The 20209-nt window shown below is 40.3% G+C and overlaps 1 protein-coding gene across 1 annotated transcript; it reads right to left on the bottom strand.

Moving 5' to 3' along the window:
- On the bottom strand, nucleotides 1–20069 carry LOC116966511 (NFU1 iron-sulfur cluster scaffold homolog, mitochondrial-like). The gene is made up of 8 exons (XM_033012833.1): nucleotides 19983–20069; nucleotides 15864–15973; nucleotides 7963–8098; nucleotides 6720–6786; nucleotides 6521–6629; nucleotides 2365–2434; nucleotides 1347–1521; nucleotides 1–329 (listed from the first exon to the last, which is right to left on the bottom strand). The coding sequence occupies exons 1-8, from the start codon at nucleotides 20045–20047 to the stop codon at nucleotides 258–260; spliced, it is 804 nt and encodes a 267-aa protein (XP_032868724.1). The 5' UTR covers nucleotides 20048–20069; the 3' UTR covers nucleotides 1–257.
- Between the last annotated feature and the right edge of the window lie 140 nt (nucleotides 20070–20209).

A 20209-nucleotide genomic window follows, 5' to 3' on the forward strand; every position in this document is an offset into this window, starting at 1 on the left:
TGTTAATCCAGATAATAATATTTCTTTCACACACTGGTATAAGAGAGGGAAAAGGCTATATTTTCCAATTGGGACATTTAAAGGGAAATGCAGATGACAAAGAAAAAATCAACAATTCAGTCAGTATTTCCAGCAATGTAACAAAACAAATAATGAGACAGGTAATATGGGATCAATATGACTTTGTATCACAATAATAGAACTGGGAGAAATAAACAGATCTCTCAACAAATTTCTGAACATTTCTGGTAAATAATTTACGAATCTTTTAATTTCTTCTCTAATTCTTCAAAGGCTTTAATGTTTACATCATCAACTTCATCTTGGACCTGCAATGAAAAATAATCAAATGAGAAGTCTCAAAATAATCCATGGATTGCTTAAACCATTCCAAATAAACACCTACCTAATGTACACCATGTTCATAAATGCAAAATGTAATAAAATATGTTGCATAACCCTTCATCATCAAATTATTTTTAGCAGCTGTTCCAAAATCTGAATATGATGCAAAATTAACTTTCTGTTAAATAAACTAGGCTTTGAATAGCATGAAACTTGCAAGTTAGGAAGAGAGGACTTGAAGCCGTATATCATGCAAGAAAGAATACTACAAACCTGGCAATATCTTAAAGAGAGGAACAAAACTATACTAATAGAAATAATACAAGATATGAGACATAAAAGCAACCAGAGATTGTTAACATGTTTGAGCAGAATATATTTTTCAGTATTTTCCATAACTGGGTCCCCTTAAACCCCAGTTTATTTCAGGTTTCTTATGGATTATACACAAGAATAATAGATAACTAAAGCAAAATATCAATCATGAGAATCATCATTAAAGAGAATTACGATGCAAAGCTGCTCAGCGCACCTGCTAAAAATTTAAAAAAATAGAAAAGTAAGAATATTGATACAGCTGCATAAAGCATGGTTAAAGGAACAGATTTGGCCCAATCCAATTTAAAAACTAAACATAAAACATCAAATAATACTGAAATGTGAATGGAATGCATGAGCTGGATTGATGCAGAGAATGCATAGTGCAAGATGGAAACTCTGCAAGCAAGGGGAGTGATGTGTGTGAAGAGTTAGCACACTAGATTTTGGAGGACCTCATGTTTGCAAAGGCCGACACGTTGGAGTGCATTGGAATGATCATGTCTAGATGCAAAATAGGCACAAGTGAGGGCTTCAGCTGATGAGATGTTAGAGGCTAAGCTGAATAATGTACTGGAAGTGAAAATATATGGTCAATGTTGGCACATTTATCTGTACCATCCATGCTTTAGATCTGAACAACTTGAATATAACAATTCTTATTGTGTTATTTCACGTTTTACCTGTTCTACTTCGTCAACTTCAGGGATGTAAAACTGTAACATATTTTGAATTCCACTTTTTAAAGTAATAATTGAGCTTGGGCAGCCAGTGCAGGAGCCCAACAGTTTTAGCTTCACAACACCATTTTCAAAACCTTTAAAGATGATATCTCCTCCGTCTTCTTGCACAGTAGGTCTATAAATGTGAAACAAAATACAGCATCTTAATGTTTTATGTGATGCGACAATTATTGAATTATTTGAAGAGTGTACAGCAGGAAACTAAATTAAAGAGAATTACAACCCAAGGTTCTGACACTCAATTGTTGATTACTGACTACATTTTGATCTTAATTAAATCAAACTCACGGGAGCTATAATCTGTCAGTGGTTTGGTTTTTAATGGAAAAATATTCAGGACTATGCTGCATGCTGTAATGTCTACTTTTCTTTTTTCTGCCTGGCCTCTTACCCTCTCCCTTGAATATTAATATTATTTCTTCTCCCTTTTTCTCAAATGTTTTCTTTAGGAACTCCTGGGTGGGAAACTGTTTTACAAAATATTTTAATGTTCTACAATGCCAATTATATTTTATCTCTGTATGCTTTGCTGTCACCTTCTCCTGGCTACCAATGTTTTTTTTAACACAGTTTACCCTTCCTTATCTCTATGTCTCCCACTCCCCTGACACTCAGTTTGAAGAAGGGTCTCAACCCGAAACATCACCCATTCCTTCAATCCAGAGATGGAGTCTGTCCCGCTGAGATACTCCAGCATTCTGTGTCTATCTTAGTATTGGTATTTTTGTCTGTAGTATTTTTGAACACCAGTGTCATTAATAAGGAGGATTCTGTTCAAGACTATATTGGACATTGATGCAATGGGCTCTTTCTGACAAAGTGGAAGAAAAATTCATTTGGATTCCTTTGGATCAATATCCAGAATTCCATATATAACTTAATCTGTCATGAGTCAGTTAAGAAGTTCCACCATATTTGGTGAATATTTCAATTAAAACCAGATTAGTAAGTAAAATACCTTATTCTTGTATCCAGCAGTTCCTTGATCATTGCAACCACTTCGTCATCCTCCTCACTCTCTGAGAGGTCTAGAAGAGAGAAAGGCATGAAATAGCGCAATTCCACGACCACCTTCCAACCACACATTTTAAGAATTTCAGAATAACCATAAAATGATCTCCAGCAACAACTAACAATCACATGGTGCATATTTTTAATATAGCAGTCCTGTTTTTGTTCCACAATCTTTTTTTCTTTTTACCATCTTGCTGAAATGAAGGTGAATGTATAATGTATGGTTTTGGTTGTCTGTGTCTATGTGTCTGTGATGCTGCTGCAAGCAAGGTTTTAATTGTACCTGTACCTCATCATACTTGTGCATGACAATAAATGCAACTTTGACTTTAAAACGTGAAACTACAAACTAGAATAAAGACAATTTTCAATGAAAAACCATTAGTATCTGAATGAGACGTCACTACACCGCATAGAGAATCAATGATGCACCAGAGATTCTCCTCTACATTGGAGAAACCAAGCACATATCAGATGGCCCATGTGAACAATACTGTGCTGCAATAACTCAGCAGGTCAGGCCGCATGTCTGGAGAACATGGACAGGGAAGTCTGAAGAAGGGTCCCGGCCCGAAACGTCAATTATTCATGTTCTTCAGAGATGCTGCCTGACATGTTGAGTTACTCCATTACTTTTGTGTTTTAACCAGCTTCTGCAGTTCCTACACCAAACAACACTTCTGTCTAATTTCAAAACCCACCTGTTGCCTGTCACTCCAATTCTCCACCCCACTCTGATTTCCTTTCCTGTGGCCAATTTCATCATTCCAATGAAACTTAACGCAAGCTCTATAAACACCATTTCATATTGCTAGCAGGCATGTTATCGCCCTTAAGTCACAATGAATTCAACAATTTCAGAAATCCCGCCCGGTTGGTTCTAATGAAATATTGACCTTTTTAATCTCCACAGACTTTCCCTGATCTGCCGGTCTTTCAAGCAACTGCAACCTCCGTATTTATTCGTTACTTCTATGTAATCTAATTACATCTTGATCAGAGAGATCAACTCTGATGCAAAAGCTTTCACCACCCACTCTCAGTTGCCACTACTTCCTTGTGTGTCAGTTTGTCTTGGTCTCTTATCTCTTAATTTCTCCCTCCCTCCCACTACTCGATAACTTAAAACTTGCTACTTTCTAAGTGGGGAGTGGATTCAGAAGTTGGAGGTGCAAAGGGACTTGCGACTGCTGGTGCAGGATTCCCTAAGGGTCAATTTGCAGGTTAATTCAGTGGTAAGTGAGGTAAATGCAATGCTCGTGTCCATTTTATGGGGACAAGAATATACTGTAAAAGCAAGGCTATAATGCCGATGCTTTATAAAGTGCTGGTGAGGCCACATGTGAAATGTAGTGAGCAGCTTTAGGCCTCAAATCTGAGGACGGATGTGCTGGCATTGGAGAGAGTCCAGAGGTGGTTTACGAGAATGATCCCGGGGATGATTGGGTTAAAGTATGAGGAGCGTTTGATGGCTGTACTTGCGGTAGTTAGAATGATGAGGGGTGTCCTCATTGAAACCTATCAAATAATGAAAGACCTAGTTACAGTGGACGTGGAAAGGATGTTTCTAGTAATGGGAGAGTCCAGACCCAGAGGGCACAGCCTCAGAATAAAAGGATGCACCTTTAGAATAGGGATGAGGTGGAATTCATTACTGTGAAGGCCAAGACATTTGGTATTTTTAAAGTGGTTTATGAGTTCTTGATTAGTAAGGGTATTACTTTACAAGAAGTCAGGAGAATGGGGTTGAGAGGGAAAACATAAATCAGACATGATTGAATGGTGAAGTAGACTCGATGGGCCGAATGGCCTAATTCTGCTCCTATGTCTTATAGTCTTATGTACTAAGATACAGTGATAAACCTTGTTTTGTGTGTTATCCAGGCAAATCATACAGTACATAAGTATGTAAGAAGAAACTGCAGATGCTGGTTTAAACCGAAGACAGACACAAAAAGCTGGAGTAACTCAGTGGGACAGGCAGCATCTCTGAAGAAGGGTCTCGACCAGAAACATCACCCATCCCTTCTCTCCAGAGATGCTGCCTGCCCTGCAGAGATGCTGCCTGTCCCACTCTCCCGAGTCCCATTTTGGAGAACATATCAATTAAGTCTACAAGTGAGACCACAATTGTTAGAGGTCTTCTCCTTGGCACTGACTTGTCCCTATGTAGAACATTGTATCCCTAAGTAGTCACAGGCTTTCAGAAATTTTACTGACAGGTATGTGGGCCTGGCACAGATGGATGACCTGCCCCAGAAAAAAAAGACCCAAAGTATTGACGTTCTTGGATAGAAACTTGCAATTCATGTTCAACAGTACTAAAAATCACCAATTTCCAAATTCCTCCTTCACCCGCTCCTGTTTGTATAGGAGGGTGATGCCCTTACTCATGGATTCTAATATATTGCCACCAGAAGAATAGAAGTATGGGCCCACCTGTCTCAAAAAGCCATGTTTAAAATAGCTCATCAGCCATCACTTCTAGCAGCTTTATTTGTCTCAAAGAAATGGGTTGAACTTATCAGCTCCTTCAGGGTCCAGACATTCTCACGTCACCTACGCTCTCACCTACAGCCTCCAGGAGGGCAGAAAGTCCCATGGGCTCTAGTGCCCATGGTCTTCCAATCGTACAAGCTGGCTCTGAAGAATTTGCAGCTCCTCAATATGTCCAACTGCAAGAATATTACTGAACTGTCCTCCTCCTCAAGGGTGCAGTAACAAAGCTCCTCTGACAACCTATCTGAAGACTTGAGGACATATCTCTCCCTGTTCCACTTAATGGACCCAGGATTGAAAAAAATGGCCTCTTTTATTTATTTCTTGCAGTCGTTTTTTCATTCACCGGCATCAGGAGCAAATCCCTCTGACTCACCCTCGCATTCTAAACACCTTAGAGGATGAAGTACCTCTTGATATTCAGATGAATTGCTTCGCATCAGTGCAGTGGGATGTGAAGGAAACATTTCATGGCTCTCCAAAATGTATAATGCGTTTTTAAGTTCATCAATGTTTTTTTGCAGTGAGCTGTTTGATATTCAGCTTCCGTGCCCCAAACCAGCCTTCTGCTCTTCCTGTGGATGACAATCTGCCAGCAGTCAGAGAAGAACTCTGACTTGATATCTGTGCGGGTCTGACTACAGTGCTTGGGAACATAAGGAGAAATCATTCCAGACTGGATGGACTCCTCTCGTCTCAATCAGTGGACTGCCACTGGGCTCCACCTGCTGAACACCTGTACAGCTTGGCATCTTTACTGCCTCCACAAGGACTCTGGAGATGATGCCAAGTTTGTAGTGTGATCTGCCGGATCCTCCCGCTGTAATGATGATGTGGCAGGACTTACCAGCAGCAGCAGGGGCATTTTCATTTCAACCAAAGAAAGACTAATGATAATTAGCAGGAACAAGTTCTACAACTCAGCACTCATATTTGGAACCATGCGATGAATTATGGAGATGAACAAAATAGTTAAGAGAAAGTAATAAAAAAAAATAAAAATTTAAAATAGCCGTATGTAATACTAGCCGTTTTATGAATGCCCACAGGAAGTTGCCAAATTATACAATTTTCCTTGCATGGTAAATTCTGACATGCTTAAAAAGGAACTCTAATCTCAGCATCTAATCTCAGTTGGTTCTGACAAAGTATATAAGAATTAATAAAGAGTTTGGGACAAGAGGGCGGCACAGTGGAGCAGCAGCAGAGTTGCTGCCTGACAGTGCCAGAGTAACAGATTCGATCCTGACTATAGGTGCTTGTCTGTATGGACTTTATAAGTTCCCCTCCTGACCTGCATGGGTTTTCCCCGGTTTCCTCCCACACTCCAAAGACATACAGGTTTGTAGGGTAATTGGCTTGGTATTAATGTAAAATTGTCCTTAATGTGTAGGATAGTGTTAATGTATGGGGATCGCTGGTCAGCGCAGACTCGGTGGGCCGAAGGGCCTGTTTCCGTGCTGTATCTCTAAACTATAAAAAAAAGAGTAAGTGCACCACTGGACTGATCATCTGAGCAGCTTTGCTACAGATCTTAATTACTTATGTGTCATTCAATTTCATTTCAATGCCAATCGAGAAGAGCAAAGGGAAATCCTTACCAGAATCTGGTTGTGGTGTGCCTGTCATTAAAGGCAGGCCGCTAGCAAAGAAATCATCAAGGACTGCAGAAACCTGAGGCTTAAGAATGTTCCACTCCACATGGCTTTCCTGCAAATATTTAATACTTAATTTCCAGCACTATGTTCATATTTTACACAAAGCAAAATACAAATACTGTATGTTAAAGGTCAAACTTACCCTGGTTATTGTAATGAAATCAGGTCCATAAAACACACTTTTAACGCCTTCTATTTGGAACAGCTGCCTGAAAAAGAGAGCCAAATGAGTGCTGGTTTCTAAGAGCTTCCCTTCCTTACCAATATTAAACTGTTTTTGTAAGATTGCAAATTCTGCTTGTTACATTTACATTATTATAACTTTGACTCTTCAGTTACAAGGAGCAGCTCTGACCATTTATCAAACACAATGTTGGTATCCCACATTGCGTCTGAAATGCTGACAGGCAATTGAAAGAACGGAAAAGGTTCATAACTTTTGTAACTGCCTATTGTAACTGTAAGTCAGTGTCATTGGTTGCATGTTGTAACGGCTGCAGCAAAGATCATAAAGACTAATAGAAAGTATCAAACCGTAATGTGTAGATGTCAACAGTAAAGATGCTTTTTAAACTGTTTCCATTTTTAGCTATGTTTTGGACTTCCCACAAGGAAATTGTACATAGAAGGATTATGAGAAAGCATTACCAAAAACCTACATTTCCATAGTGGCACCTGAATTGTCTGTTGTTCTAAACAGGAGCAGTGATTTGCCGTAAAGATCTTTGTAACATGAGGTGGCATAAGAGGCAATTGAGCAATGGTCGTCTTACTTCTTAAGGGGCTGCGTCGTCTTACTTCTTAAGGGGCTGCCCACTGCGGCGACCTAATTGGCGAGTTTAGAAGAGTTTGCCCTCAACTCATACTCGCAGCATGGTCGACACGAGGTCCTAGGAGGTCTTTGTAACTCTCCTTCATGCTCGAGAGTAGTGCCTGCGTACTCGAGGCCTCAGCTAGGTCGCGGCGTATTTTTCAACATGCTGAAAAATGCCCGCAAGTAAAAAAAGGTCGCCATGCAAAAAATCTATATATTTTTTTACTCGTAGGTTTAGTCGAAGTAGGACGACATGTTATTCGTAGGTAATCGAGGGTAGTCTAAGGTAATCGAAGGTAGTCGTAGAGTCTTCAACATAGTCGAAGGGAGGTCCAAGGAGATCGAAGGAGGCGTCTTCACTCTCCACTATTCGGTGTCCAATTTTCCCGAAGGTAGTCGAAGCTAGTCTTCTACACAGTCGAAGGAGGTCTTCAACATGACACTTTTTCAAACTCTCCTACACTATTCTAAACTCGCCAATTAGGTTGATGGAAGTAGCACAGGCCAAGTAGTTGCTCCTCCTCTGTCTTCTTCTAATGTGTTTGTTTACATGGAAACTTGTTACACTTACATGGCTAGAGGTGAGCAGTGAGCTGAATTCACACTTGGAAAATCAATACTTCCCGAATCGACTACTTGACGACCAGCAAGAAACTTTAAGCTGTTAGGATTTGGCGTGTCCAGGGTCTGTATTGCCAGGAATCGAGCTATAAAAGAAAATATTATATCTCAGTATTTCCTACTACTGGGTTTCAAATTATGGCTCATATTAATTGCAGTACCCAGCAGTTTACTAATGAACAATAATCACCCAATAAAAATAAATATGCAAAATAGAAAAGTGCTGGAATAACTCAGCTGGTCAGTCAGCATCTGTGGAGGGACCCTTCTTGAGACTGAAGAACTGTCCTTACCCAAACCATTGCCAATCCATTTCCTCTACAGATGCTGTCTGGTCTGCTGAATTACTCCAACATTTTGTGTTTTCTCAAGCTAACTGCAAAGTCTTGCAGTTCCGTGTGTATCCATAAATAAATGTGCATTCACATCTATGCTCATTCACGATGAATCATTTTAACTTAGCCACCTAATTGTCTGCTTTTCAGTGCAATAAAATCATACTTTAAGGTGCAACAGAAAGAGAGCAAAAATTTCACTCTGCATGTATATTGTGAAGGAAATGGTAATTGTGCTGCTCTCAGCACTGGGCAGATACCACCACGTTGTCTCTGCAAAATCGTCCAAATTCACTGTAAATACAGGCCAACTAAGGTCTGTGTCCACTCTCAGGTTAAATCCCTACTATGGAGGCTCTACTTATACTTAATCGGCTACAATTTGTGTGGACGCCACCAGACTCCTGAAATAGACAATTCTATTCCAAGCTCTGTCATGAGAAGAGATTACTAGAAAACCAGAGGAAAATATTCAAGGATTTGTTTCAAGCCTCCTTGAAGAAATGCAGCATCTCCACTGACTCAGCGGGACAGGCAGCATCTCTGGAGAGAAGGAATGGGTGATGTTTCGGGACAAGACCCTTCTTCAGACTGGTGTCAGGGCAGTGGGCGGGACAGAGGTCCTTTGACACATGGAGTCCACACTGACCATCGATCACCCGTTCACACAGTTCTAAGTTATCCCACTTTCTAATCCACTCCCTACACACTAATGGCACTTTACAGAGGCTGACTAACCTACAAACCCACTGGTCTTTGGGATGTGGGAGGAAACTGGAGCACCGGGAGGAAACACAAGAGCATAAAAACTCCACACATACACAGCACCTGAGGTCAGCATTGAATCTAGATCTCTGGTGCTATGAGGCAGCAGCTCTACCAGCTGCGACATCATGCCGCCCACTTTCCATGCAGCTGAAAAGTAATTTAGTAGTATTGCAATTTAACAAGGCTCCAAATAAATGAAAATATTATTTTTTCTGGGCCACCAACAGGTGCGTTTAAGAACACCATTTATTTACACCCTGCCCTAGGTTATTCAATCCATAAGGTCACTCAGCATTTTCTCCCTGATCATACCTCTTCTGTTAATTCAATCAATTCATTCAATCAACATGTGTATTTCTTTAGGTACCAAACAAATGGAAAAAACAGTTGACATTCCACTTTGGTTTTGTCTGCTGCTAGTACGACAGGAAAGAGGTTATGTTGAGATACTTGTGGAACTGTAAGTCCAAGTAGTTCTGCTATCAAGTGCCTAATGCACTCTTTCCTTCTAAAATGATAGAATATTTAGAATATTCTTGGTCACCCATGTGACATTGTAGACAAAAGTAGTTACAGCAGCCAAGCATACTACTAATATGAAAATCGAATGATCTCAATACAAAAAGATGCACATAGTCTCCTACTCATGCAAGCAATTTTTTTTAAATGTCAATTTGTTTGCCTGTATTTTAACCAAATCTTTTGATCCTCACCCCTAAAAATAATGAACAAAAACTACAAACAACCAGCATATATAGTCTCTGGTGTCTGGAATATTCATGAAGATGTACTTAAAAAGGTAAAGACTACCCTATTAAATCTGTCAGAAGAAGGGTCTCAACCCGAAATGTCGCCTATTCCTTCTCTCCATTGATGCTGAGTTTCTCCAGCATTTTTGTCTACCTTCGATTTTCCCAGCATCTGCAGTTCTTTCTTAAACTATTAAATATGCAATAAGTTTTGAAAATACATTCATTATAATATCCCATTAATAAGACAAACCTACTGAAACACTATTAAGTAAGTAAGTAAGTAAGTAAGTTTTATTTATATAGCACGTTTTAAGTCAACTCGCATTGACACCAAAGTGCTTTACATAAAATAAATAATAAGTTTCCATTAAGGCATTATAAGTATAGGTGAGTCAGCATCGCATAGAAATGTAATGCATTGACGAGACAAACATTGCCTCCCATCTAGTGGTTGGAACTATACCTGCAGATTAATAGGCACAACACAGGAATTTAATTGAACTGCTTGGGGAACAAATATTGCAAACATTCACTATATATATATATATTTATATATACACATATATAAATATACATATGCATATATTTAAAAAAACTAAAGCTGTAAAAATTAAATGAAAAATCAGCAGTTCCAATTATTAAACATATCAATTTAAATTATAGATTATGTACGACAAAACATTCTATTTTGCAACATTGTCTGAATTATTTAGTTTAACTCTAAATATGGTACTTTCGAGTGCATAACTATCAAATTGGTAAAAGAATTAAGTTGTATTTAAGATCTGCAGCCTCTCTGATGCAAATTGACAGCCTTGTACTGAAAAGAGATTTACTTCATCAACGGACACTTCTGTGATGTATGATAAGTTGCTTTAGGAGAGACAAGTCCCTTAACACATTGACAGAAATAACACACACCGCTGAAAAAGTAATAAGAAGAGAGCATGTTGATGATTAGTCAGGATATCATCTCGTACAGACACAGGATTGCCACGGTACAGTGGAACAATAAAATCAGTCAAAATCAATTAAATTTAACACACTTGAGTGTTATACTGAGGCTTTCATTGAATCTTAACCAAGGGCATCATTCATGCTTTCAAAGGATAAATGCCAACTAATGAACATATAAATGAAAAATAATGTTCTTTTAAATATCTGCTGGCATTTTGCTGCCACTTGGACCAATATGGTAACATGCATATGACAGCTCAATAGAAAAGGCTGTGTGTTACTAACGTGGATGTCAGATCCCATGACAGACCGTCAATGAACCTCACCAGTATTTTAACTCTCTTTGGAAGTTTTCATTAAGGATTGATCTTTACAAAGATAAATGAGGTTTTCAACAAAAGTTGCTTGTTTTAAATACCCATAATATCGGAGTCCACTAAATATACACCTCAATCGAAAATCTTATTTCAGGCTACATTTTAACTGTGGATATTATGTAGGATTTAATGTATTTAATTATTTACTTCATCATATCTATACCTAAATGGCTCATATCTTGTGCTGCAGTCATACATCATGTTTGAAAATGTTAAAAAAAAAAGAACCAAAAGTAACACTCAGGAACACAAAATATTAAAGACAGATCTGCACCTTTTTAGGAAATTTGCAAGTGTTATTTTAAAAATAGCAGAGCAACAAAACAAATTTCGACATTATTTTACAAATACAGAACAATATTAAGATGATTGTGAGCAATTTGTAATTAAGGATCTTTTTTTAAAATACATGAACAAAACTGGCCATGTGAAGCAGATGATCGATCAACCCTCTAGCCAATGTGGCTGTACAGCTGAAGGCACTCAGAGTCGAGGCTTCAGGAAGGACAGGTGACAGGAAATATGCACAGCTAAGCATGTAATCGATTCAGAAAGCGCTTGGCAAGATGTATGATCTAATCATACATGGTAGCAAATGGTAACCGCAGCACAAAAGGATCATGTTCTACAGTAAAATGAGAACATTTGGTTGGAGTCTCACTGCCAGAACGTCCCTCCATCTACTCAAATATCCTTCCCAGCACTCCGTCCACCCTCACCCTCTGATAAGGTTCTCTCTGTCCACTTCTTGACTAGACTAAAACCGTCATCAACCCTCAGTGAGGGAAGTATAAATGTCTAAATAGATTAAATAATTGAAAAAAACAATAAACCCATCCTGGACATTCTGTAAAGATCAAAGATATACTTATATGTACAAGTTAAAGTGACAATGATACTGGAAAACCCTTAGATGATTAACTCTTCACGGGTTAAGAATGCCTGACTTAATGATACCCATACATATGAATGAACCACAATAGTTGGGGCTGAGTGAGGCCACGCTGAGCAGTCCCACTGGCTAACTGAAACAGTGAAGCCGCTGGCAGGCATGCTTCCCCTGCCTGTTCCCCCTCCCATCACAGCTGTGTTTGTGATCCTATCCCACACAATTGCCAGTCATTTCTGATTTAACAAAATGTTATGTCGCAAACAGATCTCTGGAATGATTGCTCTCATAACCCGGGGACTGTCTAAAATTCTAATAAATAGCATTCGGTAGATTTAGCAGCCCCTGCAGAGGTCTGGAAATTTGTTTCTGATGCGTTTTCTGTCAGAATATTAACCAATTTTACTTAATCATTGATTGCATAGCAACTAAATTTCCTTGTTCATACCTCATCTTATTACTCCAATTTTAAGTAAAAATCCAATGATTAGAAAGGAAGCATGGGAACTGAGGATCCAATGTGTTTGCATGGTTTTGTAAAATATTCAGGTCCTGGTGCTTTTAAAGTGAGCACATGACCCATGTCCACTTTGTGATAAAATATTCCTGGTTCGGGGCCACTGTGAGATAAAGGGACTGCAGGACCCGTGGGCTCCACAGTATGCTGGAAAGAGTCCAGAGAAGATGTACGAGGATGTTGCCAGGACTTGATGGCCTGAGCTAAGGTAGAGGTTGGGCAGGCGAGCACTTGGGAGTGCAGGAGGATGAGGAGTGATCCTATCGATATGTATAAAATCAGGAGGAGAACAGAAATTGTAAATGCTCAGAACCTTTTACCCAGAGTAAGGGAATCAAAGACCAGAGGAAATTGGTTTAGGATGGGAGGGGAAAGATTAATAGGAACCTGAAGGGAAACCTTTTCACACAGAGGATGGTTGGAATATAGAATGAGCTGCCAGAGAAGGTAGTTTGAATTTAAAGCTAAAAATTCCTAAAAGCCAGAGAGACTCGTTCATGATTTCTGAAGGGAACTATGGCCAAGGGATAAGAAAGATTGACTAGAAAATTGACAATGAAGGAGAATATCATCGTTTTAGGCTGCTGTATGCAGGCCAATTTATTTATCAAATAATTCACACATGGGAAAACACACGCAGAACATAGAAAGCTCATTGAAACAGAAAAAAAATCTCCTGTTTTCAGTTTGTTCCTTTCATCATTTCTTACAACAATCAATCAGCCATGCTTTCATTCTTGAGAACTAAATGTGCAGACAGACGCAAGGTGCATTTTCTGGGAGGAGATATGTACTGGAAACAATATACTGATGAAATCACAACTTTGACATTTCAAGTTTTTGTATTTTTACAAATTGCCTACATAGGATTGGTGGTGCTGCATTGGAATATTTATTGCAAACAGTACATGATTTAGAGTAATACGATCTCCCTATTTTAACAGATAAAGCAATTTATGTAGCTCCAGTGTTTTAATCTCTCTCAACAAATGCCTTCATAATTCTTCCATTTTCTTAAAAGGGATTGAACTAAATTTGCAAATACTGATGAAAATTGTACTTTCTGACGATAATATCAAATTCTCACAATAGAATATAACTGCTCCTCTCTCAATGGTAATATAGATCACTGATATACAGCACTGTTCTATCAATGCTAATATCAGTTCAGTAAATGCATCAGAAACAACTTAAGCCTCTGGCCTTTTATCTTGATGAGATAAATGCATCCCTCTTAACCACATTCAGCCATAATTATTTATCAACTTCAGGTTTAGTGATAACTGGCAATCTCAAATAGGACCATTTTGAACCCAATTACAGCAATAGAAAACCTATTTTTTTTCCCCTTCTTTTCTGTCAAAAAATTCACATCAACGTTTTGCAGAGCATTACTTGGGAATGGTGCATATTTCTGGCATATCTTATTGATATTTCATGTTATTTATTGCTCTGCTCACTGGCTCTCCACTCTTACAGTGCTGCAAGGATTTACAGCTGATCTCCAAGAAATATTCCCCGCCACCCCCTATCAGTCTGAGGAAGGGTTTCGGCCCGAAACGTTACCTATTTCCTTCGCTCCATAGATGCTGCTGCACCCGCTGAGTTTCTCCAGCATTTTTGTGTACCTCCAAGAAAACCTGCTCTTTATAGAATTATTAGAAAAATAGGAGACCATTGAACCCTTTATGTCTTTGCCGACTCTCTGAAAGTCATTCAGTTCCTCTTGCTCCTCTGTCTTTTCCCAATGGCCCTAGAAAATGTTCTCCCTCTGGAAGTTATCCATTTCCATATTGCAAAAACTTAATACTGGGAATGTTTCCTCCATGGTCTTATGAAGTGCATTCCAGAGTGTGGCAACTCACTTCATAAATACATTTTCACATCTAGTTCTTTAACTCTGTATTTCAATGTCTCCACTGTCCCAGATGTCATCTCTCCTTACTCCACTGATACCACCTCCATCAAACTTCTGTCGTTTCTAGCCTCTCCACATAGGCATCACTGGTGTTGTGCCATTAAATTTCCTCTTCAACTTCTCCTAAAGGCCATGATATCCAACAAGCTATCTAAAGGGCCTGTCCCACTTTCATGACCTAATTCACGACCTTTTTTACTCGTGGACATTTTTCATCATGTTGAAGAAACGCCCCGACCTACTTGATGCCACGAGTACCTACGACTAGCATCACGACCTACCTACGACCTCCTACGACCTCATGACGACCATGCTGCGAGTGTGAGTCAAGGGCAAACTCAGCAGAGGTCGTGAATTAGGTTGTGAATGTGGAGCATGCCCTTTCGTGCAATTCCTGGCTGTACTTCTGAAGATCTGTTCTCCAAAATTGTTTGTGGCTCTATATAAGCTGTTCCAGCACAGTCAATGGATTGGCAGCTTCCCAACAATGTGGAAGATTACCCACATAAGTCCTATTTGCAACATGCAGGACAAACTAACTACCTAAGGTTTCAACACTCAGAAATAGCTATGAAATACATGCCGCGGCTTAAACAGTTTGATTAATTGACTATTGGAACCAGACCCTTTGGCCCACCGAGACCATGTCGAGCATCAATTATCCGTTCACATACTTCTTGTTATCCCACTTTCGCATCCCTATGCACAAGGGACAATTTATGGAGGTTAATTGACCTACAAGCTTTGAGATGTGGGAAAAGATGGATGAGCCTCATGCAGTCACAGGGAGAACATGCAAACTCCATACTGAAAGCAGCCGAGGCCAGACCACTTCCCTCAATAAATTGCAAAGGATTTCAAGCACACTGCGTACTTCCTTCCACTTTTAAGGCATGTAATGCTGATGGCCCTTGATAAGAACATTGCTTGGATTTTTATGAATGCTTCCCTATTTTCAGTTTGTTATAAGATTTTGGAATCTGATTTAACACAAGGGGAGGTCTTGTGTAAGAACAAGCTGAGAACTTTAATGGAAATGCCTGAAATTAAAATGTAAGCATTGATAGGAAAGGTTCAAAAGGTTCACCAGAAAAGGAATTGAGAGAAGCCAAAAGATGTCGCCATTTTGTTTGTGCATCCATTAGCAATTCTCAGAAACTAAAAGAACTGTCTAGGGTTGAAATTTAAAGCAGTATAATATATATCAATATACCTTTGCAGATAAAGTAGATTCAGGCACAGTTCAATCAAGATTTGCAGCATTATATCAAGAATAAACCATGATCTCCTTTCTTGCCCATGTCAAAAAGTAATTCAAAGATTGTACAACAAACATACCACTGACAAACTTAGGTCCTGTTGGAATGAGAAACATCGGTCCCTCTAGCATTCTTGAAGTTAAACTCACAGCAGAATGAACATGTCTTGGATTACTTCTGATGGTTAGGCTAAGATTTAAAACAAATAGAATGAATTTGTTTATGTCACATTATGAATTGAACTTTCATGTTAGAACTATTATGTTAAAATACTATGCCTCCAAGCAGCTTTGGCAGACTTTTACATAAAGGCAGGTGTTAAAATATATTGTGGAGATGAGAGGGAATCAGGGGGGAAGGAGGGAGTGGGGAGGAAGGGCAGTAAAAGGGAAGAATTATAAGAAGCTTGTGATGTTATTTAGCAAAGAACATTTATCAGATTATGGTTTTTCTCAGTTAGGCTAGAAATTGAAGCAAATAATAGTAAGGACATAATTAAAAGACCTGCTGTGAGAATGTGCACGACTTTCTAAAAACAAAGATACAAGATGCATTACATTGTACAGTGCCCTCCATAATGTTTGGGACAAAGACCCATCATTTATTTATTTGCCTCTGTACTCTTATTTGAGATTTGTAATAGAAAAAATCGCATGTGGTTAAGGTGCACATTGTCAGATTTTATTAAAAGTTATTTTTATACATTTTAGTTTCACCATGTAGAAATTACAGTAGTGTTTATACATAGTCCCCCCCCCCCCCATTTGTGGGCGCCATAATGTTTGGCACACATGGCTTAACAGGTGTTTGTAATTGCTCAGGTGTGTTTAATTGCCTCCGTAATACAGGTATAAGAGAGCTCTCAGCATCTAGTCTTTCCTCCAATCTTTCTATCACCTTTAGAAAGTTTTATTGCTGTTTAGCAACATGAGAACCAAAGTTGTGCCAATGAAAGTCAAAGAAGCCATTATGTGACTGAGAAACAAGAATAAAACTGTTAGAGACATCAGCTAAACCTTGGGCTTACCAAAATCAACTATTTGGAACATCATTAAGAAGAAAGAGTGCACTGGTGAGCTTTCTTATCGCAAAGGGACTGGCAGGCCAAGGAAGACCTCCACAGCTGATGTCGGAAGAATTCTCTGTATAATAAAATCCCCAAACCTGTTCGACAGATCAGAAACACTCTTCGGGAGTCAGGTGTGGATTGGTCAATGAACAGTGTCCGCAGAAGACTTCATGAACAGGAATACAGAGGCTACACTGCAAGATGCAACCCACTGGTTAGCCACAAAAATAGGATGGCCAGGTTACAGTTTGCCAAGAAGTACTTAAAATAACAACCACAGTTCTGAAAAAACGTCTTGTGGACTGATGAGACGAAGATTAACTTATATCAGAGTGATGGCAAGAGCAAAGTATGGAGGAGAGAAGGAACTGCCCAAGATCCAAAGCATACCACCTCATCTGTGAAACACTGTGGTGGGGGTGTTATGGCTTGGGCATGTATGGCTGCTGAAGGTACTGGCTCACTTATCTTCATTGATGATTCAACTGCCGATGGCAGTAACATAATGAATTGTGAAGTGTATAGACACATCCTATCAGTTCAAGTTCAAACAAATGCCTCAAAACTCATTGACCGGCGGTTCATTCTGCAGCAAGACAATGATCCCAAACATACTGCTAAAGCAACAAAGGGGTTTTTCAAAGCCAAAAAATTGTAAATTCTTGAGTGGCCAAGTCAATTACCCGATCTGAACCCAGTTGAGCATGCCTTTTATATGCTGAAGAGAAAACTGAAAGGCACTAGCCCCCAAAACAAGCATCAGCAAAAGGTGGCTACAATACAGGCCTTGCAGAGCATCACCAGAGAAGACACCCAGCAACTGGTACTGTCCTTGAATCGCAGACTTCAAGCAGTCATTGCATGCAAAGGATATGCAACAAAATACTAAACATGACTAATTGACATTGCCGTGTCCCAAACAATATGGTGCCCTGAAATGGAGGGACTATGTATTAACATTGCTGTAATTTCTACATGGTGATACCAAAATATATAAAAATAGCCTTTATTGTAATCTGACAATGTGCATTTTAACTACACGTGATTTTTTTCTATTACAAATCTCAAATTGTGGAGTACAGAGGCAAATAATAATTGATGGGTCTTTGTCCCAAACATTATGAAGGGCACTGTAGGTGCATAAACTGTCGCTTTTATCACAACACTCTCATCTCCCAAAAGCATCCTGGACAATACAGCTCACCCCCTCCATGGCACACTGGTCAACCTGAGGAGTACCTTCAGCAACAGACTGGTTCCACCAAGATGCAGGACAGAACACCACAGGAGATCCTACTTCCATGTGGCTATCAAACTGTACAACTCCTCCCCTTCTGTCGTGGGGTAGACCGAGACTGACTCCCCCACCCCTCCCCAATCTTTGCACATCCCCAATCCTTTCCACTGGCCACTTTAATTTCATGTTTCATGAATTTTGTGTTTTTATGACTGTGGCAGATCAATTTCCCTCCTGGGATAAATAAAGTTATTTTGTATTGTAAACAAAGGCCATTTAGATTTGTTCAATGGGATGGGCATGACTGGGAACAACATTAGTAATTAATCTCTAATTATTATACAACGAGTGGCTTGGTGGGCTATTCCAGAGGGTCTTGTCACTTAAAGACCAGGCAAGAATGGTGGGTTTCCTTTCCTAGAAGACATTGGTGAATACGATTTTTTTTTGCAAACTTGTATCAAGGTCAGGATGCTCAAAGCCAGCTCTAATAATCAACAGCAAATTTAGTCATATCTGCATTAAAATGCAGCAAGCTTAGGACAACCAGTTTATCTCAACAAGGAGGCATACACGAAAATACCCAGCCTCCAGCAACTTTAGGGTTATTTAATTTTTCTTGTTATAGTAACATCTACGTATACATTTGGCCTATTACTTCTTTCATATCCAAGTCTGTGCACAATCAGCCAGCATAAGGAAAGCAAGTATCCAAAGCAAATAAACTCAATTTCATTCAACAATGTTGCAAACGCACACCATAATATTGGCTTTATACAACTGAAGGTTGAAGGCAATAAATTGGGTGTTGATCATTAGTAGAGAAAATTAGAAAACGCTGGGAGAACTCAAGACAACATCTGTGGAAATGTTACGGATCTGAATCTTCTGAAGAACTGAATCATTAGGACAGGAGTTGTCGTGGTTGTTTGAATTCCAGACGATGTTGGCAAGGTCGGATACACTTTTTATTAATCAACAAAAAGTACAAAACAAACTGCTGGAGGAATTCAGCAAGTCAAGAAACACCTGTGAGGTCAATGGAATGGAATATTGGGTCATGATCCTGCATCAGGACACATTTGACCAGCTGAGTTCTCTGAAGAGCTTGAAGGTCCTGACCCGAAACCCGGAATGTCCCATTCCCTCCACAGATACTGTCTGACCCACTGAGTTACTCCATCACTTGGTGTTTCACTGAGTTCCCAGCTGTTTGTTTTGTCCTCCAGAATACACAGCAATAGACAGCCCCGTCACATGTGCAACATTCTCAAAATAGTGAGTGTACAGAGGTTTAAAAACAAGTCCCACAGCTAAGCACTCTGTAGGGGCGGGTGCATCTAGGACCAGCCGTCCACCAGGGAGCAAACTAGAGGGCAGACGATGGTTTCCACAGGCTGACCAGCCTCACTCCAGTGACAGAGGCCGGAGCAGGCATAGGGGAAATATTTTTCAGGAGGTTTCAGCTACCAAACATGAACTGTCAGCCCCGGGGACAAGGCTACAAAGAAGGGGAGTGCGGGGCTGGGGCCCAACACCAAGACGCGGAGAGGACAGGCACAAGGAGAATACTTCTCAGGGGGTTTCAGCTGCCAGACACGAGCTGTCAGCCCCGGGGATAGGAGGGAGGAGGGGGGGGGGAGGGGTGCGGTGCTGGTGCCCAACACCGAGCCTTGGAGAGGACAGATACAAAGGGAATACATTTCAGGAGGTGTCAGCTGCCAACCCCGGGGTATAGTAACAGAGAGGGTGAGACTGAGCGGGGCTGGGGCCCAACACCGAGACGTGAAGGGGACAGGCGTCGCATGTGGAGGTGAGACGGCCGGGACGCGACCAGACTGCCCGCGGGACGCGGTGGGGAATGTGCTGGGGGCCAGGAGACGGCTCGGCACCTGCTGTGCGGCCGCCATCGCCATCGCCGGAGCAGCAGCCGCCAACCGCCCGCCACCGCCGCCATCACCACCGCCGCCAGTCAGGACCCCGCCGCCACAGCCGCGCCGCGCCTGACCCCACACCCATACACCGCACACACCAACCCGACCCCTTCCCAAACACCCGTCACAGATGATAAATCTGAGTAAAACATTGTGTATTTTGGAAGACAAAGATGTGAAGGAAT

The sequence above is a fragment of the Amblyraja radiata genome, chromosome 37 (genome assembly GCF_010909765.2).
Source record: "Amblyraja radiata isolate CabotCenter1 chromosome 37, sAmbRad1.1.pri, whole genome shotgun sequence".
Taxonomy (NCBI): Eukaryota; Metazoa; Chordata; class Chondrichthyes; order Rajiformes; family Rajidae; genus Amblyraja; species Amblyraja radiata.

What these genes read in the sequence shown, in the direction of transcription:
- LOC116966511 (XM_033012833.1), bottom strand. Translation starts at nt 20,047, where the DNA reads ATGGCGGCGGTGGCGGGCGGTTGGCGGCTGCTGCTCCGGCGATGGCGA. An exon ending in CACACCACAACCAGATTCTG is followed by an intron (nt 2,435 to 6,520) that starts GTAAGGATTTCC and finishes TCTCTCTTCTAG; the next exon opens with ACCTCTCAGAGAGTGAGGAG. An exon ending in AAGTTGACGAAGTAGAACAG is followed by an intron (nt 330 to 1,346) that starts GTAAAACGTGAA and finishes TTTTCATTGCAG; the next exon opens with GTCCAAGATGAAGTTGATGA.